Raw genomic sequence first — 21190 nt, forward strand, 5'->3', positions numbered from 1 at the left:
TGATAAGGGATACCCAGCCTGACTCTTCCCCCACAGTGTTGTCCTGCTCCCCCACCACCACCAGCACAAGAAGATGCAGGGCAGGCAGTGGGAGAAGAAGCGTGGGGTTTATTGAGGAAGGTCTCCATGCAGGGGGGCTCCAGCAGGAATGTTGAGGCCAGGGCCACCCCTCACACACGTCATGACCGAGCCAAAGGGAGTCCCACAGGGCAGAGTCCTCCCTCCAGGACCCCAGGAGAGAAATGCTGGCTCGGTTCAGCCCTGCACCCGGACAGGAGTTCTCCTCGAGGTGCTGGATGTCACAGGGACCCTTGTATTTCCCCCTATCTGACCCTGGACCATGAACCTCCACACCTTGCAGCCAAGCCCAGGTGCCCATTGGGGTCCCCACCACAGGCCAGGCTGAGAATTAGGGTGCTGGTGGCAGATGCATGCAGGACACGTGGGCAGGAGAGGGCTCAGCAGTGTGAGAGGAAGGGTCCCGGTGGAGCTGCTCCACTAGGCACTGTCCCTGCATTGAAGCAGGTCATGGGGCAGTGCAGGCAGGGAGCTGCAGCCAGGTATGGGCAGGCTCTGCCAGGACTGGGCAGGGAGCCTGCCTCAGCCATGCCACAGCTTAGCCTCAACTATACTGGGCCATGCATGAGCCTGGGGCACATGGCACAGGGGCAGGAGCCTGCCCAGCACTGCACCTCCCTGCCTTGGACACTGGGCTGGGGAGCTTTCTGGGTCCAGCTGGGTTTAGCACCAGGTCAGGGAGGGAGCAGAAGCGAGTGCCCAGTGTCATGGCAGTGCTAAAGGATGCTGCTGGCGAGGATGCACTGCCAGATGGGTGAGAGCATGTGGCCAAGGCTGGGGAGCAGCAACAGGCAGCATTTGGGGCAGGGCTGGGGAGAATGTATGGCACCATCATGCAAAAGAAGCGGCACCAAGGCTCTGCAGACACCCTGGGCAGTGGACATGCAGCAGCTGAGCCCACGCCGTAGCACCAAGAGCAGGGTGCCCCAAGGAGGGGGTGAAGCAAGAGCTCAGTGCCTGTGGGCATGGGGCTAAGTGTGCATCCCCCCCTTAGTGCTGCTGGGGGCTTTTCCAATCCCCTGACTCCCCGATCCATGGCAACAGGGCACTGCCACCTGTGGCTGCCCACAGCAGGGCAAGCCCCCTTCGCTTGGGGCAGGGACAGCAGCACCAAGAACACAGAGGGCTGCGGGAGCCCCTTGGCAACAGTTTGGCTCAGTGGGAAGCACCTGGGATACCCCAGCACTAGCCCCTGCCCACAGTGGGTCCGATCAGGGCCAGACTCACTGTGGGGGGCATAGAGTAGATGGGGGTGGGCAGCCCCACCGGGTAGCCACAGCCTCCCCCTCCCGCTCTCCCTGGGCTCAGAAGCGGGTGCTCTGGTAGTGCAGCCTGCGGAGCTCGGAGAGGCCACTGTCCCGGCAGTACGAGTCCCTGCAGGGACTCCCTGCCAGTCACCGGCCCCCCGCCCCACCACCCCCACCGCTGCTGCTGCTGGAGCTGCCGCTGCTGGAGCTGCCGCTGCTGCACCGGTCCTCGTAGATGGAGATCTCAATCTGGGCCCCGCTAAGGATCATCAGTGAAATGTGCTAGCCCAATTGCCTGGCAACCACTCCCATTGTCCCTCCACCCCTTTCCATCCCCCCAGCACCCTGCTGCCTGCAGGATACGACCCTCATGCCACGCTCCAGAGGATCAGTGAGCAGCAGCCCCCGTGGCGCATAGATCTTCTCATTCTGGTCCTGGATATACTTGGAAATCTTCTTCAGTACCTGCCAGCACACGGAGGGACACTCAGGGCCTGCCAGCAGTGCTGCCTGCTCTGGCCTTCAGCCCCCTGCTCCCTGTGCCATCCCTGTGCCTACTGCCAGACATGCCCATCCCTGAGCCCTCCCTGCACCTCAGCACCTTCTCATAATGTGTCTCCATGCAAAGGAAGATGAAATAGGCAGTGGCACAGGCCAGGCACCCCTCCAGGTATGAGCTGCCCCCAATCTTCTCTGCCTCAGCGTAGAAGCCGTTCAGGGTTTTCACAGTTTCCTCAAAGAGTTGCCGCTCAATCTAGGACAGAAACCAGAGTGAAGAGGAGTCTGGCCAGAGGCTGACTCCCTGCACCGCCCTGTCCCCATTCCTGAGGGGATCTGGAGAGCACTTAACTCTCTCCTCCCTGCCCAGCTGATGCCTCAGCTCGCTGGCACCTGCCCACATCCCACCCATGCCAAGGTCTGCTGAGCCTGCAGGCTTCACCAGAGCCTCCCAGTCCCCAGTAGCATCCAAGTCTTTGCACAGCAGGCAAGGTGACTGTGATTGCATGCACCCAGCAGCACTGACTGGCCCAGGGCTATACCACATCCCATGGAGGCCCCACGCCTTTAGACCCCTCTACCCTCTGAGCCCCTATAAGGCACTGCCATAGGGCACCACCCTGTCAATCTGTCAGTCTTCCTACCCGGCTCTCCAGTTCAGGGGGAAACTTTGTCTGGAACTGGCATGTGGTCCCATCACTGTAATCCCGCTGCACGAAGACCTTGGTGGCCAGGGACGCGCTGCGCCGCAGCTCCTGCAGGCTGTGCACCTGGGGGCAGTGGGTGATACAGGGGGGCTGCAGCCAGCGGGTGCCAGGCATCTCTGCTGGAGAGCTGGGGTCCTGAGGAGCAGCCATTCCCCCAGTGTCAGGGTCTGTAGGCTCGCACAACCCCCAGGACAGGGAACCCCTAGCATGGGCTGTGTCATGCCGTGAGCACAGCTCAGTGCTGGAGATGCGAAGCAAGTGGTGAGGGGAGGATGGTGGCAAGGGGAGGGTGCTGTGGCAGCCCCCTGCTCAGAGCGTGGGCGAATGAGTGTGCTCCCTGCCCCAGGCTGCTGTCAGAGCTCACCCATACTGGTTCCTGCATGCACGAGTGTGTGTTCATAGCGGGCCATGGCCCAGGGAGGGGATAGCCCTGTGTCCTAAGCAGCACCCCAGTACACAGCCAACCCAGCAGCTCCTAGGCAGGAAGACGGGAGTGAGCCGAGCAGGAGCAGTGGCCGGGCAGCAAGGCTGCAGCAGTGGCACAGTAGGTGAGCAGGCTGCAGCGGGGAGGCTGCAGAAAAAGGATCAGCAGATCCCGCGGTAGATGCTAAGCCCTGATTCCCCATGGGGTGTGAAGGCCCGTGCTAGCCGCCCGAACTCTGGGTTGTGGGGTGGCTGGAGAGGTGGATAGAGGGACCAGGTTGTGCCAAGGGCGGGTCTAAGGCCCCTCCCTGCGCTTGCCCTGGGTGACATGGGGCCACCACCTGCTCTCTGCCCCACAGACCGTATGTCCCTGGCCCACGTCCCGCCCACGGCATCTGAGACAAGGACCCCAAATCCCACAGCCATCCCTCTCCCCAGGGTGCCCCAACCCAAACGCACGCTGCTCCCTCCACCAAAGGCACTCTGCACCCACCCTGCACCCCCACACTCCTTCAGGCACCCCCTATACACACCGGCCTTTTCGTGCACACAGAACCCTCGCAGCCCCCGGTCCCACACTCCCCCCGCACGGACCCCAGCGCCGCGCTGTCCTCCCGCAGCAGCACCGTTCGCGGAGCCCTCGCCCCGCCGCGCCCAGGCAGCCGGTGGCGGCGGGCAGGGCAGGGCGGAGCGGGGGGGCTCCGCCGCAGCGCGGCCCCGGGAGGTGCCGCCGCCGGGGTGCCCCCGCCCTGCCGCCGCGCACCCACCTCCGTGGCCATGGCGCGGCGGGCGCCGGGCCGGGCTGTGCCGTGCCGGGGGGGCCGGACCGGACCGGACCGACGCCGTCACCGGGGCCGTGCGGAGCCTCTCGGGGCCGGGCGCTGTCCGCGGTGCTGCCGAGCCGAGCGGCGGAGGCGGGCCCGGCCGCCCGTGTGCGCAGCCGCCCGGTCCGCCGCGGCCCGCCCCGAGGCACCGGGGATGGGCGCCCGCTGATACCGGCACGGGGCCCCTGCAGGACGCGGGCCCCTTGCTGCGGACGGCGGTACCCGCTGCCCCGCGGCTGGCCCTGGAGAGGGGCTTAGAAGGAGGGTTGCTGCTGGGTGTCCCCGGGGGTCTGGCACGGCGGGTAGCGGAGCCCGGGTGCCTTTGGGATGCAGCTGTAGGTCCCTATGGGGGAACTTGGCTGCCGAGGGGGTGCTGCTGGAGGTAACAGGGGGTCTGTTCCATGAGGCTGGAACGGCAGCGATCTGGGGAGTCGACCGTGCGGCTGGCAGTTCGCCGTGCCAAGGGCCCTCGTCTGAAGCTGTTTGTTTGCGAAGGAGTTGCAGCTGGCGCTGCGGTCGCAGGGCGGGCAGACATCAAAGACAGAGCTAACGAATTCCCTATTATCTCTGCCCATTGACAGCTCAATTAGAGCCGGAGAAATGCCAAACGGGGGGAAGAGACGCTCTCCCGAGAGGTGAAGGAGGGGGCGGCTCCTAGCTGGGACCGTGGTGGGGTGAGAGGGATGCAGTAGCTGGGCACAGGGCCCTTGGCAGGCAGGAGAGCAGCCAGCCCTTCCCTCAACACCTGGGCGATGCTGGAGGCAGCGCAGGGCCCTGCCAGCGTGTATGCCTTGTCAGGGAACACAGCTAACACAGCTAATAGAGCTAACACAGCTAACACACACAACTAATACAAAGAACACAGTGAACACAGCAAACACAGCATGGCCAGCTGCCTGCAGTGCAGGGGCAGCTCTGTCTGACTTCTAATCCCCCCACCCTGAGCACCAGTGCAGGCTTTGGGCAGGGCAAATAGAGGCAGAGCCCTGGGGTGGTTGGTGCACAGTCCCCATTCTCTAGAGCAGGCAGGGTTTGTTACCAAGGGACCAAAGGACACATGCAGTCAGGGACCCCAGTTGGAGGACACATCTCCCCCACAGACACAAAGCTAGGGATCCCATAGTTTTTGGGGAAACCTCTTGCTCCCATGGTTCAGAGCAGCCCTGCCAGCCCACAGCCCGGAGCAGTGAGGTACACCCTGCCCTGACAGTGCCACAAAACCAAAGGACCCCCCTCAGGGGGTGGCGTGTGAAGTCTCCCATGCACCCAAACACGTGCATGCACACTGGCACAGGCACTCATGCATGCAATCAGGTGCCCACATTTGCCCACATACCCCATGTACCCCAGGCATGCACTCTGATGCACATGCATTGTGCTTACACTCCCAAGCATGTCCCCAGATGTCCCCAAACCGAGACCCTGCATCCCATCTCCCTCCCGTGCTGCATGTCACTGCCACGTCAGTGCTCTCCTGCCCACCTGGCAGGTCCTGCCAGTTGCCATGGCAATGCTGTGCCTGCCAAGAGATGAAGTTTGCTCTCCCGTGCTGCAGTGAGGGGCCAAGAGCAGTCAGGGGGCTTTAGCTGTCCCCGCCACCCCAGCCTCTGCCCATCATCCTCCACCTGTAGTGTTGCCCCAGGGATGTCTCTTCTCTGGCTGCACCAACCCAGGTTCTGGGCTCCATTTGTCTCATTAGCCATGGACCTGCTGTCTGCAGGACCAGCGCACGTGTCAAGAAGTATCCTTTGTCATCCCTTTGACATCACCCCATTATGGGGAGCCACTCTCTGCCAGCCATACTGCCCAGTGACAGGCAGGACACGGACAGCCCTGACCTGACCCAAAGTCAGGGTGTATCACCATACAGCCCCTGACCTGACCCAAAGTCAGGCTGTATCACCATACAGCCCCTGGCCCTACCTGTGGTATCTGTGGTCCCCAGCACCTCCAGAGCCCACCAGGGTCTACCAGCTCCCCCAGGCAGGGTGCACCATCATGGGCTTTCCAGTTTTAACCAGAGCAGGGATAGACTCTGCTGGTTCCCATGCAGAAGAAATAGGCTGCTGCCATGCCATGCCATGACAGGTTCTGCCATGCTGTGCCATGGCTTCCAGCAAGGCAGGTCAGAGGTCGAGGGGGCTGGCATAGCCAAAGGGATCCCAGGCAGTAGGATCAGGGACAGTAAGAGCTCAGGGCAGCCCTAAAATGCTGCGTGGCCCTGTTGCTCCCTCAACCCCAGCACTGTGAGGGGGCTGGCAAGGTGCCTGCAGCAACAGGGCTCTGTCCCTTTTGCTCCATCTGCTCAGCCCTGAGGGACTATTTTTAGGCTGCCCTGCAGCAGGGATAGGCATGGCTGCTGCCAGAGCTGCCTTCACTCCCCTACTTGACTTTTCCTCTGTGCCTGGAGTGAAGTGACTCTGACCCGTCTTGCACAGACCCCTTGGATCGGATCTCCTTTTACCTCTGGCTCTGGCTAGCTGCCCACAGGCCCTGCCCCTGGCCCTATGGGACAGACACAGGACATACTTAGGATCCCTATGGCCAACCCTGCACAGACAGTATGCCTGTGCCCATCACATCACAGCAGCCATGCCCCAGCAGTGCCCCTGCTTCAGCCCCTGCACTTGGCTCCCAGACCAGGAACAGGGCGTGTCCCTAGTGTGTCTCTGGGTGCACACTTCTGCACCCCATCCCAGCATCTCAACCCTCCCTGTAGCCCCAGCAGGGTGGCTGGAGGCCATGGAGGACAGCTGGAGTCCTGCAACCAGTCCAGGACCAACCCCTGGGGCTCCATCCTGCACCCACTGCCTGCTGAGCCCCCTCTCCTGCCTGTCGGGGCTGTCAGCGGCCCCAGCTCTGCTTCAAAGAGGCCACAACAGGGCCAGGTTCTGGCAGCTGCTTCCCACGGCACTGGGAGGGCTTTCATTATTGGTGGGGGAGCATGAGATCACCATCCAGTGAGGACAACAGTGACATTTGGGAGGCACAAAGACAGTGGGGCCATATGATTAGCTGATAACCTTTTCTGAGAGATGCCAGGTGTGTGCACCTGTGGGGGGGGAGGGGGACACATCCCCCACACTGTGAGCCTCTGGAAAACAGCTCCAAGTGCCTCAGCCTGCCCCTTCAAGCAGGACATGGAGACTGCCCCAAACTGGGGCCACTGACCCTACTGACTGAGCACTCCAAGAGTGGCCCCCCTCTGTGGCATCTGCAAGCACTGCCATGTTCAGCTGTGTCCATACCAAGGGGTGGTTCTGGTGCACCCCACTGCGCTGGGAGCCCCTGCAGAGGGTGGGGACAGCCCCCTAGCACATCCTGAGGAAGTCCACAGGTGCTAGGGGACTCAGCATCCTCCTGCAAACAGGCAAGCAGAGGAGGATGTGGTTTTGGAGCCAGTTGCCAAGGTCTGGCTTTAGCAAAGGTGCCAGATGAGAGCTGAGGCTGTGCAAGGATTGCTACCACACAGGGATGGGGTTGTGCTGGGAGCAGACATGGGTGGCTTTTCCCACCTCCCCAGTGGGGTGGGGAGGGGCAAATAGCACTACATAGGAGGTCCCTATGTGTAGTGCCACGCCATGAAGCAAAGGGACTCTTCCTCAGAGGGTCCCCCACATGGGACATGCCCCCTCCCTGCCCTGCTGAGCAGGACCAGGTGCTGGGGGCCAGGACCGGGGTGTCCAGCAGTGAACAGGGAGGGTCTGTTTGCAAGCTGGCAGGAACTGGGTAGGGCCAGGAGGTGCTGGGTCGGGGCTGGGAGAGCGCGTCAGCTCCGCAGCTGGGCTGGGAACACTGCCAGCACATTCCTGGGGCTGCCGGGCAAGTGAGTGTGTGTGGGCGCAGGGCAAGTGCACAGCCACCACTGACCCTGTGCGCTGCCCACCCTGATGGTTCCACATTGCCCCCGGGCTACCTCGACCCCACAGTGTCCCCAGTCATGCCCCGAACTCCCACAAGTAGTCCCAAGCAGGGTCACCCCCATGGAGCCCCCCGGCCAGGGTGCTCTCTCCTTTCAGCTGCTGGACACCCTCGGACACGTGTCCCTGCACAGACAGCCCCAGCGTGCTGTCCCTTCCTGAGGGCCCCTGAATGATCAGCCCCAGTGTGCTGTCCTCTCCCAGACATCCCTGCTCCACAGTGAGTGCATCCCATGTCCAGCACTGACATAGCCCAAGAACCAGGATGGAAAGGACAGTAGGATGGGAGAGAACCCATCCAGCCCAGTCAGCCTACCCAGGCCCAGGGGATGCATCTTTACTCACAGAAACAAGGTCAGTAGCACCCAAAGCTGAGGCAAGAGAGTGGGACACAAGGATGGAAAGAGGAGGCCAAGGTCCTTCTCAGCACCTCATTTCCCAGGAGCCTTCTGCTCCCCCAGCTCAGATCTCGTCTCTGCTACAACCATGCACAGGTCCTCCACAGGGAGGGCCTGGAGTGTCAATGGGGTACCCCCAGGGGGATGTCCTCTTACCCTGCCACTCTGGCTCACCGTCCCTGAGGTCCCCACTGCAGAGGGGGCAGCTCCCATGGCCCTGCTTCTGTCCTCGCTGCTGTGACAGACAACACAGGCAGTGACACAAGTGCTGGCACAGCCAGCTCCCTGGAGTGACAGGCACAAGTGTCAGTCTCCCAGACAGTTGCATGGCTGCAGGACAGGAATGTGGGCACTAGATCAGCCTGTGCAGACAGCATGCAGGGAAGGGTGCCAGATCCACCTGCCTTGGGTCCATACCCTTCTCTGGGGTACACCCCAGATCTACCTCCCCTGAGGCATCCTGGGTAGAAAAGGGTTAAGGAAGCAATGGGAGTGCATCAGGGAACCCCTAGAGCAGAGGCAAAGTCTCAGCTCAGAGACAAGGCTGCCAGGACACCTAGAAGGGTGGGAGCAGGAATGGACATCCCTATCCTGAAGCCAGCCGTGCTCCCCCCAGCATGGCCATGTTGACAGGAGGTGATTCAGTGGCTCTAATGAAGGCATCGTGACAGACAGAGGGACTGGGCCAGCTGGCAGAGAGCCCCTCACTCAACCCCAGCCTCACCAGCCCCCTCACCTTCATCATGGCACACCCATGGCTGTGCTCAGCATCCCACACACTGGCAACTCCACCCTGCACACACAGCCTTGCTCTGCCTCCACCTCCCAACTCCTGCTCCCAGGCCTTGCCAGCCCCTTCCCAGCCTAGCTCTCATGGCAGTTACACCCTGCCCAAGCCCATCCATCACGGATTAGTTATTTTCTATCAGCATTTATCTCCAGACAATCTCACTCCTGCCGTGACAGCCTGATGCCTCCAGCACCCTCCCTCCTGCTACCAGGCAGCCCTGATAAAGGGCCGCTCTATCTTATCGGGCTCCCCGGCAGTTACACATTAATGGTGCCATCTCCGGGCTCGGCTGGGGTGAGATGAACCCAGCCCACCCTCGGGCTGGCAGTAAGCATCAGTGATGCAGTGATGGCTGCTGAGCCCAGCACAGAGGGCATGGGCAGGGCAGGCAGGCTGCAGGCAAGGGCAGGTCATGTGGCTGAGGTTCCCAGCATGGCCTCAAAGCAGATGGACCCCACCAGGACTGGGGGAACAATCCCTGCCCCCAGCCCAGGGCAAAGAGCAGCTGCTATCACTGCATGAACTGGACTATTTGCTCTATCACCATTAACAGAGCTGCCTTATCCGGCAGGCAGGGGCCAGCGACAGCCCAAAACCTGTTGGCCAGGCAGGAGCATCGATCACGGGAAAGGGAGGGGATGTCCCAGATAACCCCTGCAGACAAATGGGCTTCTAATGGGGTCTTAAGTCTTGCACCCCCTGGCCCAGCCCATCTCCAAGGGAATGGGGGAATGTGGCCCTGGCAGGACTCTCACCCCACCTGGGCTGCAGCTTTGCCCACACCCCGGGCACTGGCAGAGCCTGTGTGAAAGCCCTTTGCTGGGAGGTGTAACCCCAGCAAACCTGTGCCTAGCAGACCATGGGCTGTCCAAAGTGCATGCTGACAGGGCCACCCATGAAGAATAAAAACTCCATGCCTATTGGCATCACCTTGGCATTGATGGCACACATGGCACCTGGGTACCTCAGCTCTCCCCCAGTGCTGAAGCATGAAGCCTCTGGGATGCCCTATTCCTCCATCCTCTAAACCCCAAGCATACCCAAACCCAGACCCTATGGGGCACAGGACAGAGAAGGGGCACAGGGTAATAACCAACATCCCCTGGCACGTGACAGGGCATGCCTCTGGGGTGCCAGTCGGGATGGGCAGGGGGACTGGTGTATAATGGGGGCACCTTGTGCCCACAGCACATCCCCATGGGACAGACAAGCCAGCCCTTCCAGACAGCATCACCCCAGGGACACACAGAGCCAGGGTGGGCTGAAGGGGTGCATGCAGAGAGGCTCCCTGGGAGGGTGAGAGGCATGGAGCACCATGCACCGAGGAGAGAGGGAGGGCTGGGGCAGAGGGGTGGGCAGGCTGGGGGGGGGGAGCCGGGGGCCAGCCCCGGGGGGCCCGGCAGCCAGAGCAGATTGGCTGCCGGAGAGGCCTCCAGCCTCCTTAGAAAGGGCAGCGAGCGTGGGAGGCGCTAAGGGAGCAGGCGAGGTGCCGAGACACGCTCCCGTCCCGCTCGGCAGCCACGGCCGGTAGCGGCAGGCGGGCAGCGGCGATGCCGGAGGCAGGCAGCCCCCCGGGCTCGGGAAGCACGGCGCTGCTGGCCCTGTCGCTGGCGCTGGCAGGGTCTCTGGGCGGCGGGCAGCACTACGACTACTATGGGTGGCAGCCCGAGAACCTGCCCCATGGGCGCTTCTACGGGCGGGAGCCGCAGTGCCTCGACATCCCGCCCGACATGCAGCTCTGCCGCGACGTGGGCTACAAGCGCATGCGGCTGCCAAATCTGCTGGAGCACGAGACCATGGCCGAGGCCAAGCAGCAGGCTGGCAGCTGGGTGCCCCTGCTCGCCAAGCAGTGCCACACTGACACCCAGCTCTTCCTCTGCTCCCTCTTTGCCCCCGTCTGCCTCGACCGGCCCGTCTACCCCTGCCGCTCCCTCTGTGAGGTGGTACGTGACTCCTGTGCCCCTGTCATGGAGTCCTACGGCTTCCCCTGGCCTGAGATGCTGCACTGTGGCAAGTTCCCCTCTGACCACGAGCTCTGCATTGCCGTCCAGTTTGGGAACAGCAAAGCCACTCCGCCACCAGGTAAGTGGGAAGGGTACTGTGATGGGATGGGGATGCATGTGGAGCCCCTGCACCCGCATCCCTTCACCCCTCGAAGCATAGCTCGGGACACTGGTACTGGCCAAGGACCCTCTGTCTGCAGCAGGGCACGAGTGGGTGCAGTACCAGCAGCATCAGCTGCTTTGTCTGGACACCACTCATTGCTTGAGGGAGCTGGGGACCCAGCTGCCTGCACAGAACTGCCCCAGGACAGGGGAGAACACGGGATGAGGTGGGAGCCACTGGCAGATCCACCACAGTGCTATCTATATCCTTCTCCTTCCTCTGGGTCCCATGCCAGCAGCAAAGAGCATACTGCATCTGTGGGTCTCAGTCCCATGTTGCTGCTGCAGGTGGCTGTCCCCTCAGACAGGGGAGGGTACATCAGCCAAAGGCAGCCCAGGGTCAGGATCGGGGCTGTGACAACACCCTTCAGGCTGGGGCCACCCTGTGCTTCAAAGCGACAACATCTGGTGGGAGGGCATCCCCATATCCCCTCTGCTGGGGGGGATGCTGGGACACTGGCCAGAGAGGTGCTCTGTGCCCCCCCATTACCCCAGCACAGCTGCCTAGGGAGCAGAGAAGCTGCTGAGGCTCTCCCAAGCAGTCCCCGAGGAGCTGGTCCAGGTGACAAGTATCAGCAGCAGGAAGCTGTGACAATGACTAGTCTCTCACCACAGTGTCCAAGATCTGCACCCAGTGTGAGATGGAGCACAAGGCGGATGGCATGATGGAGCAGATGTGCTCCAGTGACTTTGGTGAGTGCTGGGGTCTGCTTCCCAGCCCCCCTGGAGAGGGGTCTGCCTCCCCCAGGTCTGACAGCCCAGGCAGGGGTTGACCAGAGGGTGGGGGTGTATGGGGACAGCCCCATGGGAGATCCCTGGCCATTCCCTTCAGACCATGCATGGATGGGTGCACCACAAGAGGAGACATTGGTGAGGGGATAGACAGAAAGGGACATGTGGGAGGGTCACTCAATAACCCCTTTCCCCTTCCCACAGAGTAACTTCCCCAGAGACCCACCCCAGGGATGGGCTGCACCCTGTTCTGCACAGGTGCCTGGCCCAGACCCTCCCCTCCCCGGTGTCCCAGCAATGCCCCTCTCCCCCAACCATGCCCTTCGGCTGCCCCACACAGTGGTGAAGATGCGCATCAAGGAGATGACGGAGGAGAACGGGGAGCGGCGGCTGGTGGCTGCCCAGAAGAAGAAGGTGCTGAAGCTGGGCCCGCTCAAACGCAAGGACACCAAGAAGATGGTGCTGCACATGAGGAACGCAGGCGCCTGCCCCTGCCCCCAGCTGGACAGCCTCAGTGGCAGCTTCCTGGTGATGGGCCGCAAGGTGGGCGGCCGCCTGCTCCTCCTGGCCATCTACCCCTGGCAGAAGCACAACAAGGAGATGAAGTTCGCAGTCAAGTTCATGTTCTCCTATCCTTGCCCCCTCTACCACCCCTTGCTCTATGGGGCTGGGCAGCACTAGCACTCTACCCACCATACCCTCTCCCAGGACTCCTGCACTGGCCCAAAACCACATCCCTGGCATCTCTAGCCGCACCCCAGGATCCCAGCTCTGCTCACCTCAGCCTCTTGGCTGTGCCCCAGAACCCTGCTCCGCATCCCTAGGATTCCCAGCTGCATTTGTGGGAGCCTTGATCCACAACCAGGACCCCTGCCTCCTCCTGAGAGCCTTTTTCTGCACCCTTGGGACCCCTGTTCTGCTCCCAGGACCCCTGCCCACATCCAGGAGTTTAGGCTGAACTCAGGACCTTTGCTCTGCATGCTTGTGAGCCCTAGTCTGCACTAGAGACCCCTGGCTACTCCCAAGCTCCCTGCCCAGCCGCCTAGAGCCCCTTGTTTTCATTTAGGATCCTTGCTTGGCCCTCTTGGGACCACTTGGCTGTACCTTGGACCCCCACCCTGTATCAGTGTACCCTGCCCAGCTCCCTCATGACCTGCCCCAGATCCTCAGCCCAAGCAGTCCCTACTCCAGCCCACCAACATATCCCATGGCCTTACCTTGAGCTCACACCCCAGCCCTGGATCTCACCTTCGCACAGACCCACCCCAGCCAAGGCAGGTCCCTTCTGCCCCACTGTCCCCACAGACTGTTCCCCTCAAGACCAAGTGACCAGAACATCACAGCCCCTGCCTGGGCTCCTCACCCCTCATTCCACATGGCTCAGTGTGTGTGTGGGGGTGCACCTCCAAGGCCCCCAGACCAGCTCTGCTGCATCCCTCACACACAACCCTGGCATGACCCAGCCCAGGCACCCCACAGTAAATTATTCCACCTCAGAGAAGTCTGTGTCCAGCTCAATGTTGTTCATGAGCAACTGCCCCTTGGGGCTCCCTCAGGGACCCCAGAAGAATGGGAGAGGGGTCCCAGTCCTGCCAACTGAATGGGGCAGCCCAAGGGAGCAGGGTCACCCCAAGCTCTGGCTCTACCCCGCTCCAGCTGCCGTGCCCAGAGCCTCAGGCTGGGCAGTCCAGACAAGCCAAGGGATGAAATTCCCAGCAGTCACAGGCATGGTTGGACGCTCAGGCACCCCTGCCCCTCCAAGGACCCTGGGAGGATGTCATGATAAGCAGAGTGAGGGGACAGAGGCATCACTGCTGCTGGAGCCCCACAGCTGAGTCTGACAGTGTTTGCCAGAGAGGTTTCTCCCTCTGTCATCCCAGGGGACAAATCCGCAGGCTGGGGCCTGGCAGCACATGTGAGCAGCCTGGCACTGAGCACAGTAGGGGGAAGATCCTGGACCAGACAGCCGCCAACTTTGGCCACTCCACACCCTATCACCTGAAAGCCCTGCCTGCAGCTCCCTGCCAGCCCTGCCCGGCCGCCAGACCTCCCACGCCACAACCTCCCACCTCTTCCCAAAAGACTTCTGGTGCCACCCACTTGCACCAGGCAGGACCTTCCCAGCATCACAAGGACCAGGGCAGCTCTCAGCCTAGCCCCTCTGCAGGAGGGTGCTGTTCCTTAGCTTGGCTTGACTCCCCCGGCTGCCCCCCAGTCTCAGTTAGCAAGGGGGCTTCCTGCCCACCCCAGTCCTGTTTACCCAATGCACACATGTATCCACCCATCCCAATGGGTGAGGGAGGCCTGAGAGTGGACACCTGGATATTTACCCAGTGCCTGGCTGCCTGGCACTGCATCATCTCATCGCAGCTGGCCTGGCCACAAGGGAGTCTCTTGGGACAACAGGGAAATTGAGGCTGTGGGATGTCTGCACTCACCCTCCTCCAGGCTGGCAGGACCACTGGGCACCTGCCCTGCACTGCACTGAGGTGACCCCTTCTCCCTCTGCCCTCCTTGGCATGGCCTCAGCCCCACCAGTGAGCCTCCAGAACCCCAAATGGCACTGACATCCTGCTCCTGCCAGGGAATGTGCCAGTGCCCCTGCCCTGCAGCCAGACAGGGACACATGGCAGCCAGCCCCTGCCCCAGACTCAGCCAGACAGGGACACATGGCAGCCAGCCCCTGCCCCAGACTCAGCCAGACAGGGACACATGGCAGCCAGCCCCTGCCCCAGCCTCACACTGGGGGCAGGGAGTTACTGCCCCCCTGCCTCTCCCCAGCCACTGGGGAAAAAAATGAGGAAAAAATTCAAATATCATTAGAAGGTATGTTCAGAGAGTGAGTGCTGAGCACACCACCACAGGAATAAACATTGTCAATCATGACATTTAACTGCGAAACTTAAAATGCATAAATAAAACCCCATCTCCCACAGCGCAAGTTTATCTGCAGTCCTCTGTATTCTGTGTCATTAGCATCTTTCCAGGGAGTGTTCAGACATACATGGCCATCATGCTCATTGCTCCAAGTGTTTTCTCTAGAAAGACAAGTAACTCCTCTGCCTCCCACGGTTGGCTGTCTGAGCTCTACAGCTCATCCTCCCCAGCCCAGTACTTAACCCACTGCAGACACATACACAAACACAACCCCACAGCTCTTGGGGTGCTTCACAGCCCTCCTCACTGCTACAGCTGCTCCACTGCCCCCAGTAACTGCTGAGCCAGTCCCCCCGCACACACAGCATAACCCAGACACCCTCATCATCAATGCCAAATCCAGCTTTCCCTCAGATTTCCATGGGAAGGGGTTTATGATCCACAGCCAAGAGGAACTGCCCCATACAACTCCCACACTGGTGGGATGTACAACCTGCAGCAAGGTCTGGGCTCCAGTGACTTCTCAGACTGGTGGGTGTCACAGCTTGGTGGGCACTGCCAGCCCAAGAGCGCTGGCCTCCCCAGATTCCCTGGCTGGGGGGAAGCTGCAGCTGGCTGGCAGGGACCCAGGTCGTGGCGGTTCCCAGCTGCACAGCAGCCAGGGTCACATTCCTGGAATAGCTGGGAGCTTTGCTGTTCACACAGGAAAAGGTCATCCTTGTGCACACAGGCAGCTGGTGGGACCACTGCATGGGTAGGGCAGGGGAAGGAGCAGCCACGGAAGGCAGAGGAAGCCCAGCAGCTCCTGTCAGAGCTGAGGTGTTCCCTGGCTCCAGCCCAGCAGGATCCAGCCCTGGCACAGCCAAAGGGTGGCTGCACACAGCTCTGAGCAGGGAGTAAATAAGGCTACAGCAGGACAGAAGATGGAAACTCCAGTAAAGCACGAAGAGCTGGTGGCAGAGACACACCATTTCTCCATGAGCACCTGCAGGGCCAAGGCCACAGAGGTATCAGAGTCACCTGGGACTGGGACAGCTTTCACTAGGACAAGACAAGAGCCAGCTAAGGACAAGAAATTTATTGGTCATTCTCTATATGCAATTATATATTAATCTGTATTAGAAAGCAGCAGTCACTAAGTGCACAGAGCAGCACCAACTCCTGCCTCTTCTCACACTGGAGACACGGCCACACAGCCCAGCCCAAACTCACCCTCCTCTGCACTACAGCCAAATCCAGGGGTAAAAGACTAAACCTGCAGGTGGTGAGGCCAAGGAGCACAGGAGTGACCAGCAGGGTGTCAGCTGACCAGGACCAAGGACCACATCTCCTGGAGGTGCAGGTAGAGTTCTGACTTGATCCCAAAAATACAGTCATTTATAGCACAGTGCTGGGAAAGGTAGGGACAGAGCCCTGAGGTTGTTCCACCCCAACCAGGAGGTGAAGGGAAAGATGGCTCCTCCATCACTGAGCCAGGCCACAGGGCCTGGGCAAGCACATGGCAGGGTGCAGCAAGTGCCGGAGAGCACCCAGGGCTTGGAGCAGCTGCAGGGATGGGGCACAGCCATGGACAATATTCCACCACAGGGACTCAGCCTTTGCGTGGCAAGGAGAGCTGGTCAGGCCCTAGCCTGGCACTAGCAGGAGGAGCAGAGAGTGCAAGCATCCTCTGTCTGGGGAATGCCACGCTGGGATCCAAACAGTCCAGGTTCCTGGTGGCAAGGGTGCCTGCCCGCTGTCCCAGGTGTCAGGCAGTGCAGGCCACAAGAGCTGGGTCTGTTTCATCACTTGATGAGCACCTGGTTGCACAGAGCACACACAAACACCGTCTCCCTCTGAGCCTCTGGGGCTGGAAAGGAAAGCAGGCGTCAGAGATGCTCCCCCTTTCCCACCATAGGCTAGGGACCCCAGCCACAAAGCTGCTCGGAGAGCTGCAAACCCATTGCTGCTCTGTCCTGAGCCAGGCTGCACTGGGCAGGTCCTGCCTACCCTCCCCACCAGGGCTGGGGCAAATCCTGGGGCAGACAGCACAGGTGGAAGCAGGAACTCTGCCCTCCTCCACCTTTCCACTCACCCGTGGCTCCCATCACAGCCTTGGGGACTTTGAAGGAACAACACCTGGAGCAGAAGCTGTTCCCACAGTTACTGCAGCTCCTCTGTGGAGAGAGATGGAGGTGAGTCCCAGGTGTATATCGGACTAACTCAGGAATAAGGGAAGGGCGCCACAAGTCTGCAGAAGGGGAGGCAGCAGGAAGACAGCAATGTGAGCCTGGAGGGGACAGGAGATATATCCTTCCCAGAACTGCCCAGGGACTGTGTGCCAAGTGTCACACATAGGGCTCAGATAAGGCAACACAGGGTGGCGTTTGTTTCTGTCGTTCCCACAAGCAGACCCATGCTCTGCTTCACCAGAAATCTCTCAGGCCACAAGTCATGGACAAAACCAGGACACAGAGCTACAACAGCACATGTGGGTTTGGTCTGAGTCAGCTTCCAAAGGAGTAAAGGGACAATGCTCCACAGTGCAAGGGATTCCTGGCACCATTAAGCACATGACAACACCCAGCACTTAGCTGAGGTCATCTGGGCTGAGACCAAGGCCAGACACCTGAGCTGCTGGAGAAAGCCAGGGCAAGCCAGACATGGGCAACACCTCTGCCCCAGGTGCACCCAGCAAGCTGGGGTAGAAGCCAAAGACTCACCCTCTTCTTGAGCACAGAGAAGGTGGCTGCACAGCCCGTGCAGCTCCCTGAAAGAAAGAGAGCAGAAGTCAGACAGGGCTCTGATGCCTGGAGCTGTGAGCAGTAGAGGAACACCCACAGCTGTTGTAAAGGTTCCGCTTGGAGATGACGTTCCTGCACCTTCCCATCCTTGCCTTTCCTAGGTAGGGCTGGGAACATACTCCCCATGGAGAGGGGAAGGTCACTGGAGGTGTCAGCACAGCCCTGGCAGGTACTGCACCACTCTGTCCACTTCAAGTCTCATGGTCACCACTGCAAGCAGCACAGATCCCTCTGCTGAGCTCCCCCAAAGCAGCACCTGCTCCCAAACTTACCGAAATTGTTGCTGGGGTAGCGCTTGCGCAGGCGCTCGGTCAGACGAGACACCTTGCTGCGGATCACTTCGTTTTTGCTCATAAAACCATTGTCCGGGAGGCTGAGGTCAAAATCAGTTGAGCACTGAGAGCTCTCGTCATCCTCCTGCAGAGAGCAGAGCAGTGGCTGGGGCCATGCCGAGGGCTGCAGGGCAGCCCACCCCAGAGACGGGTACCCAACAAGCAGGATGCTCCCCCTGGCATCACCACAAGCCACTGGCAAACCAAGAAAAGGTTGCCAGCCCCAGTGGGAGGAGATGCTCCTCTGCACGCCTTGGCATGGCAGTACTCACCATGACCAGCAGCTGGTTCTCCTTCTCCCGCAGCATGGGAAGAGATGAGGGTGAGCATAGACGGAGTCAGAGGCACCCAGCCCCACAGCCACCCTCTCTGAGCACCCAGCTTGCCCACCAAGGCCCTTTCCCACCTCAGCTGCCCTTCAGGCACAGCCCACCTCCCACCAGGCTCAAACCTCAATAGCATCTTTGAACTCTTCATCAGGCTCTGCCTCCTCTGCCTCCTCCACGCTGCCAGGGGTAAGGTCCTGCAAGAGATTCACATAGCTAGTCCAGCTGTTCTCCTGCCTCTGTTCAAAGGTGGACCCACATTCCTGCAGGAGGTTCCAGGACAGTGGACCAGGCCTTGGGCAGCCCTATGAGAAGACACGAGTCCCTGAAGGTGAGATGAGGCCCCGTCTCCCCAGACCACATCCTAACATGTGGGAAAAGGACTTGAGCCAAGCCCCCAGGGCAGCAGAACAGCCTCCCAATAACTCAAGAGTAGTTCACAGGCTTCCAGCAAAGCTGGTAGCTCAAACAAGTTTGTGGGTAGAGGGACACAGGCACGGTAAGACCCAAGGGGCTGACTCTGCAACTCCCACGGCCCAGCTGCCAGCCCTGTCCCTATCTCACCTCTGCGCTGGTGGGTGTGGGGGTCCGATCTGGGGCAGCAGCTGCTGGCAGGGGTTCAGCAGGCTCTGGAGTGCTCTCGAGGGGCTTGGTGCCCACGCACTGCTCAATCGAGGCCTTGAGCTCCATTATCACTGGTAAGGGGAGAAAAGCAGCTGGAGTAGGGTGGCACTTCCCTTCTCCCAGCCCCACCACACAAAAGCCGTCTCCAAGAGTTGGTCTCCAGGGCCCAAGGTGGGACATTGGTACATACAACCTTGACCCCTCAGGTACTCTGAGCCCCTCTTTGCTCACACATCAAAGTTAGGGCAGTAAGGAACCCCTCCAACACCTGCCCCAGCTAGGGATAGGGAACAGGAGGGGCCTTAGTTACAGCTCAGACACATCCAATGCTCCTCCAGCATGTGCCACAGAACAGGGAGTGCCTCCAGCTCCTCTCTCTTCCAATGGCCTGTTTTCAGACCTGTGTCATACATTGCCACAGGCACTGAACACGTTTCAAGTCCTGAAGAGCAGGGTCAGGGACTGAGAGGGGTGGTGATGCTCATGCACAGGCTGCATTAGCAGGCCATGGTTTGCCACAGTGCAGAGAAGAGAACAGCACTCAGGCTGGGACACACATCAGGAGAGAATCTCACCTCCAACAGCTAAGCCCTGGGACCACACCACCCACCCTGGGCTGTTGAGCACCATCACAGGGCACTGTTGCCCTTGGGAGGGGGGTTCAAGCAGAGCCTGACACTGTGCACATGGGAGGGTGCTGGGAGAGGCCCAGGGCAGGATCCCTGGCCTCAGAGGGCCTTTCCCCAACCCGTCCCACACAGGACACTTCCAGAGAGTTCTCATACCTTGGTAGAACTGGGTGTTGCCCAGGAACAGGGTGCTGTTGACGATGGCCAGGACCCAGCAGAGTGGCAGTAGGTAAAGGACACAAACAGTGCCCAGCAGTGCCCCATAAAACCTACAAAAACCAGCAGGATACTGCGGTCAAGTTGGAGCAACTCACACCACAGCATAAAACCCCTTCCTTCATCTGGTGTTCCACTTGCTCTCTCCAAGTACCAAACACATCAAATACAGCTCTGGAGGCCCCCTCTTCCCACCAAGCCCACCACAGGGTGTCTGACCCAGTACTACTCACTGGGAAGAGACAGTGGGGTTCTCCCAGTACAGCACACGGTACACGGCCTCACAGCTGCAACACATCCCACTCAGAAACCCCTCCAGCTGGATCAGGCTGTGAATAAGACCTCAGAGTCACAAAAAAAGCCTCACAAACACACACTCTGACTCCCCCACACGGGTTACAGTGGCCAGCCTGACACAAACCCAGACTCTCTGCAGAACCCCAGAGAAGCCTTCTCGGCTGCAGAGGTCCCCACAGCCCCAGAGCTGGGGCGGCCCCAGGGACTCACAAGCTCTTGACCTGGGCGATGGCCTCCTGCCGGGAGAGCTGCACCTTGCGCAGGTCCTCCCTGCGGATGCTGTGGTACCTCCTGCGCACCAGCTCCGGCTCCGAGGGCCGGGCCCGGCACGACTCCTGCAGGTAGCCCAGCAGGGCCGGCACCGCGACCAGCAGGGCGAGCATCGAGTACCAGGCGGCTGGAAGAGGTGGGACAGCGTCAGCCCGGGGGGTCCGGGGAGGGGACCGGCCTCGACCCCCGACACGCACCTTGTCCGAGGGTGAGCAGGAGGAAGTTGAGGCCGAGGCAGACCAGGAGGGAGCACACGGGCCGCTGCCACCTGCCGAGACAGGGGGAGGCGAGGGACGTGAGGCCCCGGGGACGATCTCGGTACGGGTCCCAGCCCATCCCATACCTACCTCAGGAGGGAGCGGACGCCCTCGGCCGCGTCCCGCAGCGGCTCCAGGTACAGTTCCAGTCGCCGGTAGCTCCGCACCAGCTCCAGCAGGTCGAAAGCGGCGGCGGCTTTGGGCGGCGACGGCTCTGGTGGGGCCTCACCGCCGCCCGCCACCCCTTCGGAGCCGCCCGCCGCCCCGTCCCGCTCCACCGCCTGCATGACGGCACCGGGGCCGCACCGGGACGGGGCCGCACTGGCACCGCCGCCCTCGGCCCTCGGCCGCTGCCGTGACGCGGCGGGCGCGCCGCGAGCGCAGCCAATCGGAGAGACGGACCAGGGCGCGGCGCCGCGCGCAGCCAATCAGAGGGCCGAACCGGGGCGCGGCGCACAGGCCCCGCCCCCGCGGGGCGGAGCGGGCGGCGCCGGAAGCGGCGGCGCCTCCTCTGGTGCCCGGTGCCGCCCGGCCCTGCCCGTGGCGCTCCGTGGGTCCTGCGTGTGCATGGGTCTGGTCTAGACACGAGGCTCGGCCCAGACCCGCGGTTAATCAGCGTCCTGGCCCTGTCTCGGTTCGCCTCTGCTCTGGTGTAGCGCTCAGTCACAGCCCGGATCCCGTCCCAGTCCGGGGCTGAGCACGATCCGTTTCAGTCCTGGTCCAAGTCTCAGTCCCAGACTGGGTCTTGGCATGGCCTGCACCTAGCCGTGTCGGGCACAGTGGGTTTGTCCCCGTGA

The 21190-nt window shown here is 61.2% G+C and overlaps 3 protein-coding genes across 10 annotated transcripts; 1 reads left to right on the forward strand and 2 right to left on the reverse strand.

Moving 5' to 3' along the window:
• Positions 1-88: 88 nt before the first annotated feature.
• Positions 89-8342, reverse strand: GOLGA7B (golgin A7 family member B). Of its 4 annotated transcripts, none has more exons than XM_064663061.1 (5): positions 8252-8342; positions 2468-2593; positions 1927-2079; positions 1689-1790; positions 89-1574 (listed from the first exon to the last, which is right to left on the reverse strand). In XM_064663061.1, the coding sequence occupies exons 1-5, from the start codon at positions 8306-8308 to the stop codon at positions 1473-1475; spliced, it is 540 nt and encodes a 179-aa protein (XP_064519131.1). In that variant the 5' UTR covers positions 8309-8342; the 3' UTR covers positions 89-1472. The 4 variants fall into 4 exon arrangements, with proteins under 4 accessions (XP_064519131.1, XP_064519133.1, XP_064519132.1 ...); XM_064663063.1 differs by having other exon boundaries at positions 8270-8323; XM_064663062.1 differs by lacking the exon at positions 8252-8342 and adding an exon at positions 5161-5255.
• A 1987-nt stretch (positions 8343-10329) lies between these two features.
• On the forward strand, positions 10330-13283 carry SFRP5 (secreted frizzled related protein 5). Of its 2 annotated transcripts, XM_064663065.1 has the most exons (3): positions 10333-10967; positions 11666-11743; positions 12123-13283. In XM_064663065.1, the coding sequence occupies exons 1-3, from the start codon at positions 10436-10438 to the stop codon at positions 12461-12463; spliced, it is 951 nt and encodes a 316-aa protein (XP_064519135.1). In that variant the 5' UTR covers positions 10333-10435; the 3' UTR covers positions 12464-13283. The 2 variants fall into 2 exon arrangements, with proteins under 2 accessions (XP_064519136.1, XP_064519135.1); XM_064663066.1 differs by lacking the exon at positions 11666-11743 and having other exon boundaries at positions 10330-10967.
• Positions 13284-15722: 2439 nt separating this feature from the next.
• Positions 15723-20751, reverse strand: ZFYVE27 (zinc finger FYVE-type containing 27). 4 transcript variants are annotated; one of them, XM_064663068.1, is made up of 12 exons: positions 20484-20749; positions 20334-20404; positions 20077-20263; positions 19803-19898; positions 19510-19622; positions 18665-18795; positions 18226-18297; positions 18047-18067; positions 17715-17859; positions 17362-17408; positions 16734-16815; positions 15997-16508 (listed from the first exon to the last, which is right to left on the reverse strand). In XM_064663068.1, exons 1-12 carry the CDS (start codon positions 20678-20680, stop codon positions 16444-16446), a joined length of 1227 nt encoding a protein of 408 aa, XP_064519138.1. In that variant the 5' UTR covers positions 20681-20749; the 3' UTR covers positions 15997-16443. The 4 variants fall into 4 exon arrangements, with proteins under 4 accessions (XP_064519139.1, XP_064519138.1, XP_064519141.1 ...); XM_064663071.1 differs by having other exon boundaries at positions 16135-16458; positions 20484-20751; XM_064663069.1 differs by lacking the exon at positions 18047-18067 and having other exon boundaries at positions 15723-16508.
• Positions 20752-21190: the final 439 nt, after the last annotated feature.

This window comes from Pseudopipra pipra, chromosome 8 (assembly GCF_036250125.1).
Source record: "Pseudopipra pipra isolate bDixPip1 chromosome 8, bDixPip1.hap1, whole genome shotgun sequence".
In the NCBI taxonomy this organism is placed as follows: Eukaryota; Metazoa; Chordata; class Aves; order Passeriformes; family Pipridae; genus Pseudopipra; species Pseudopipra pipra.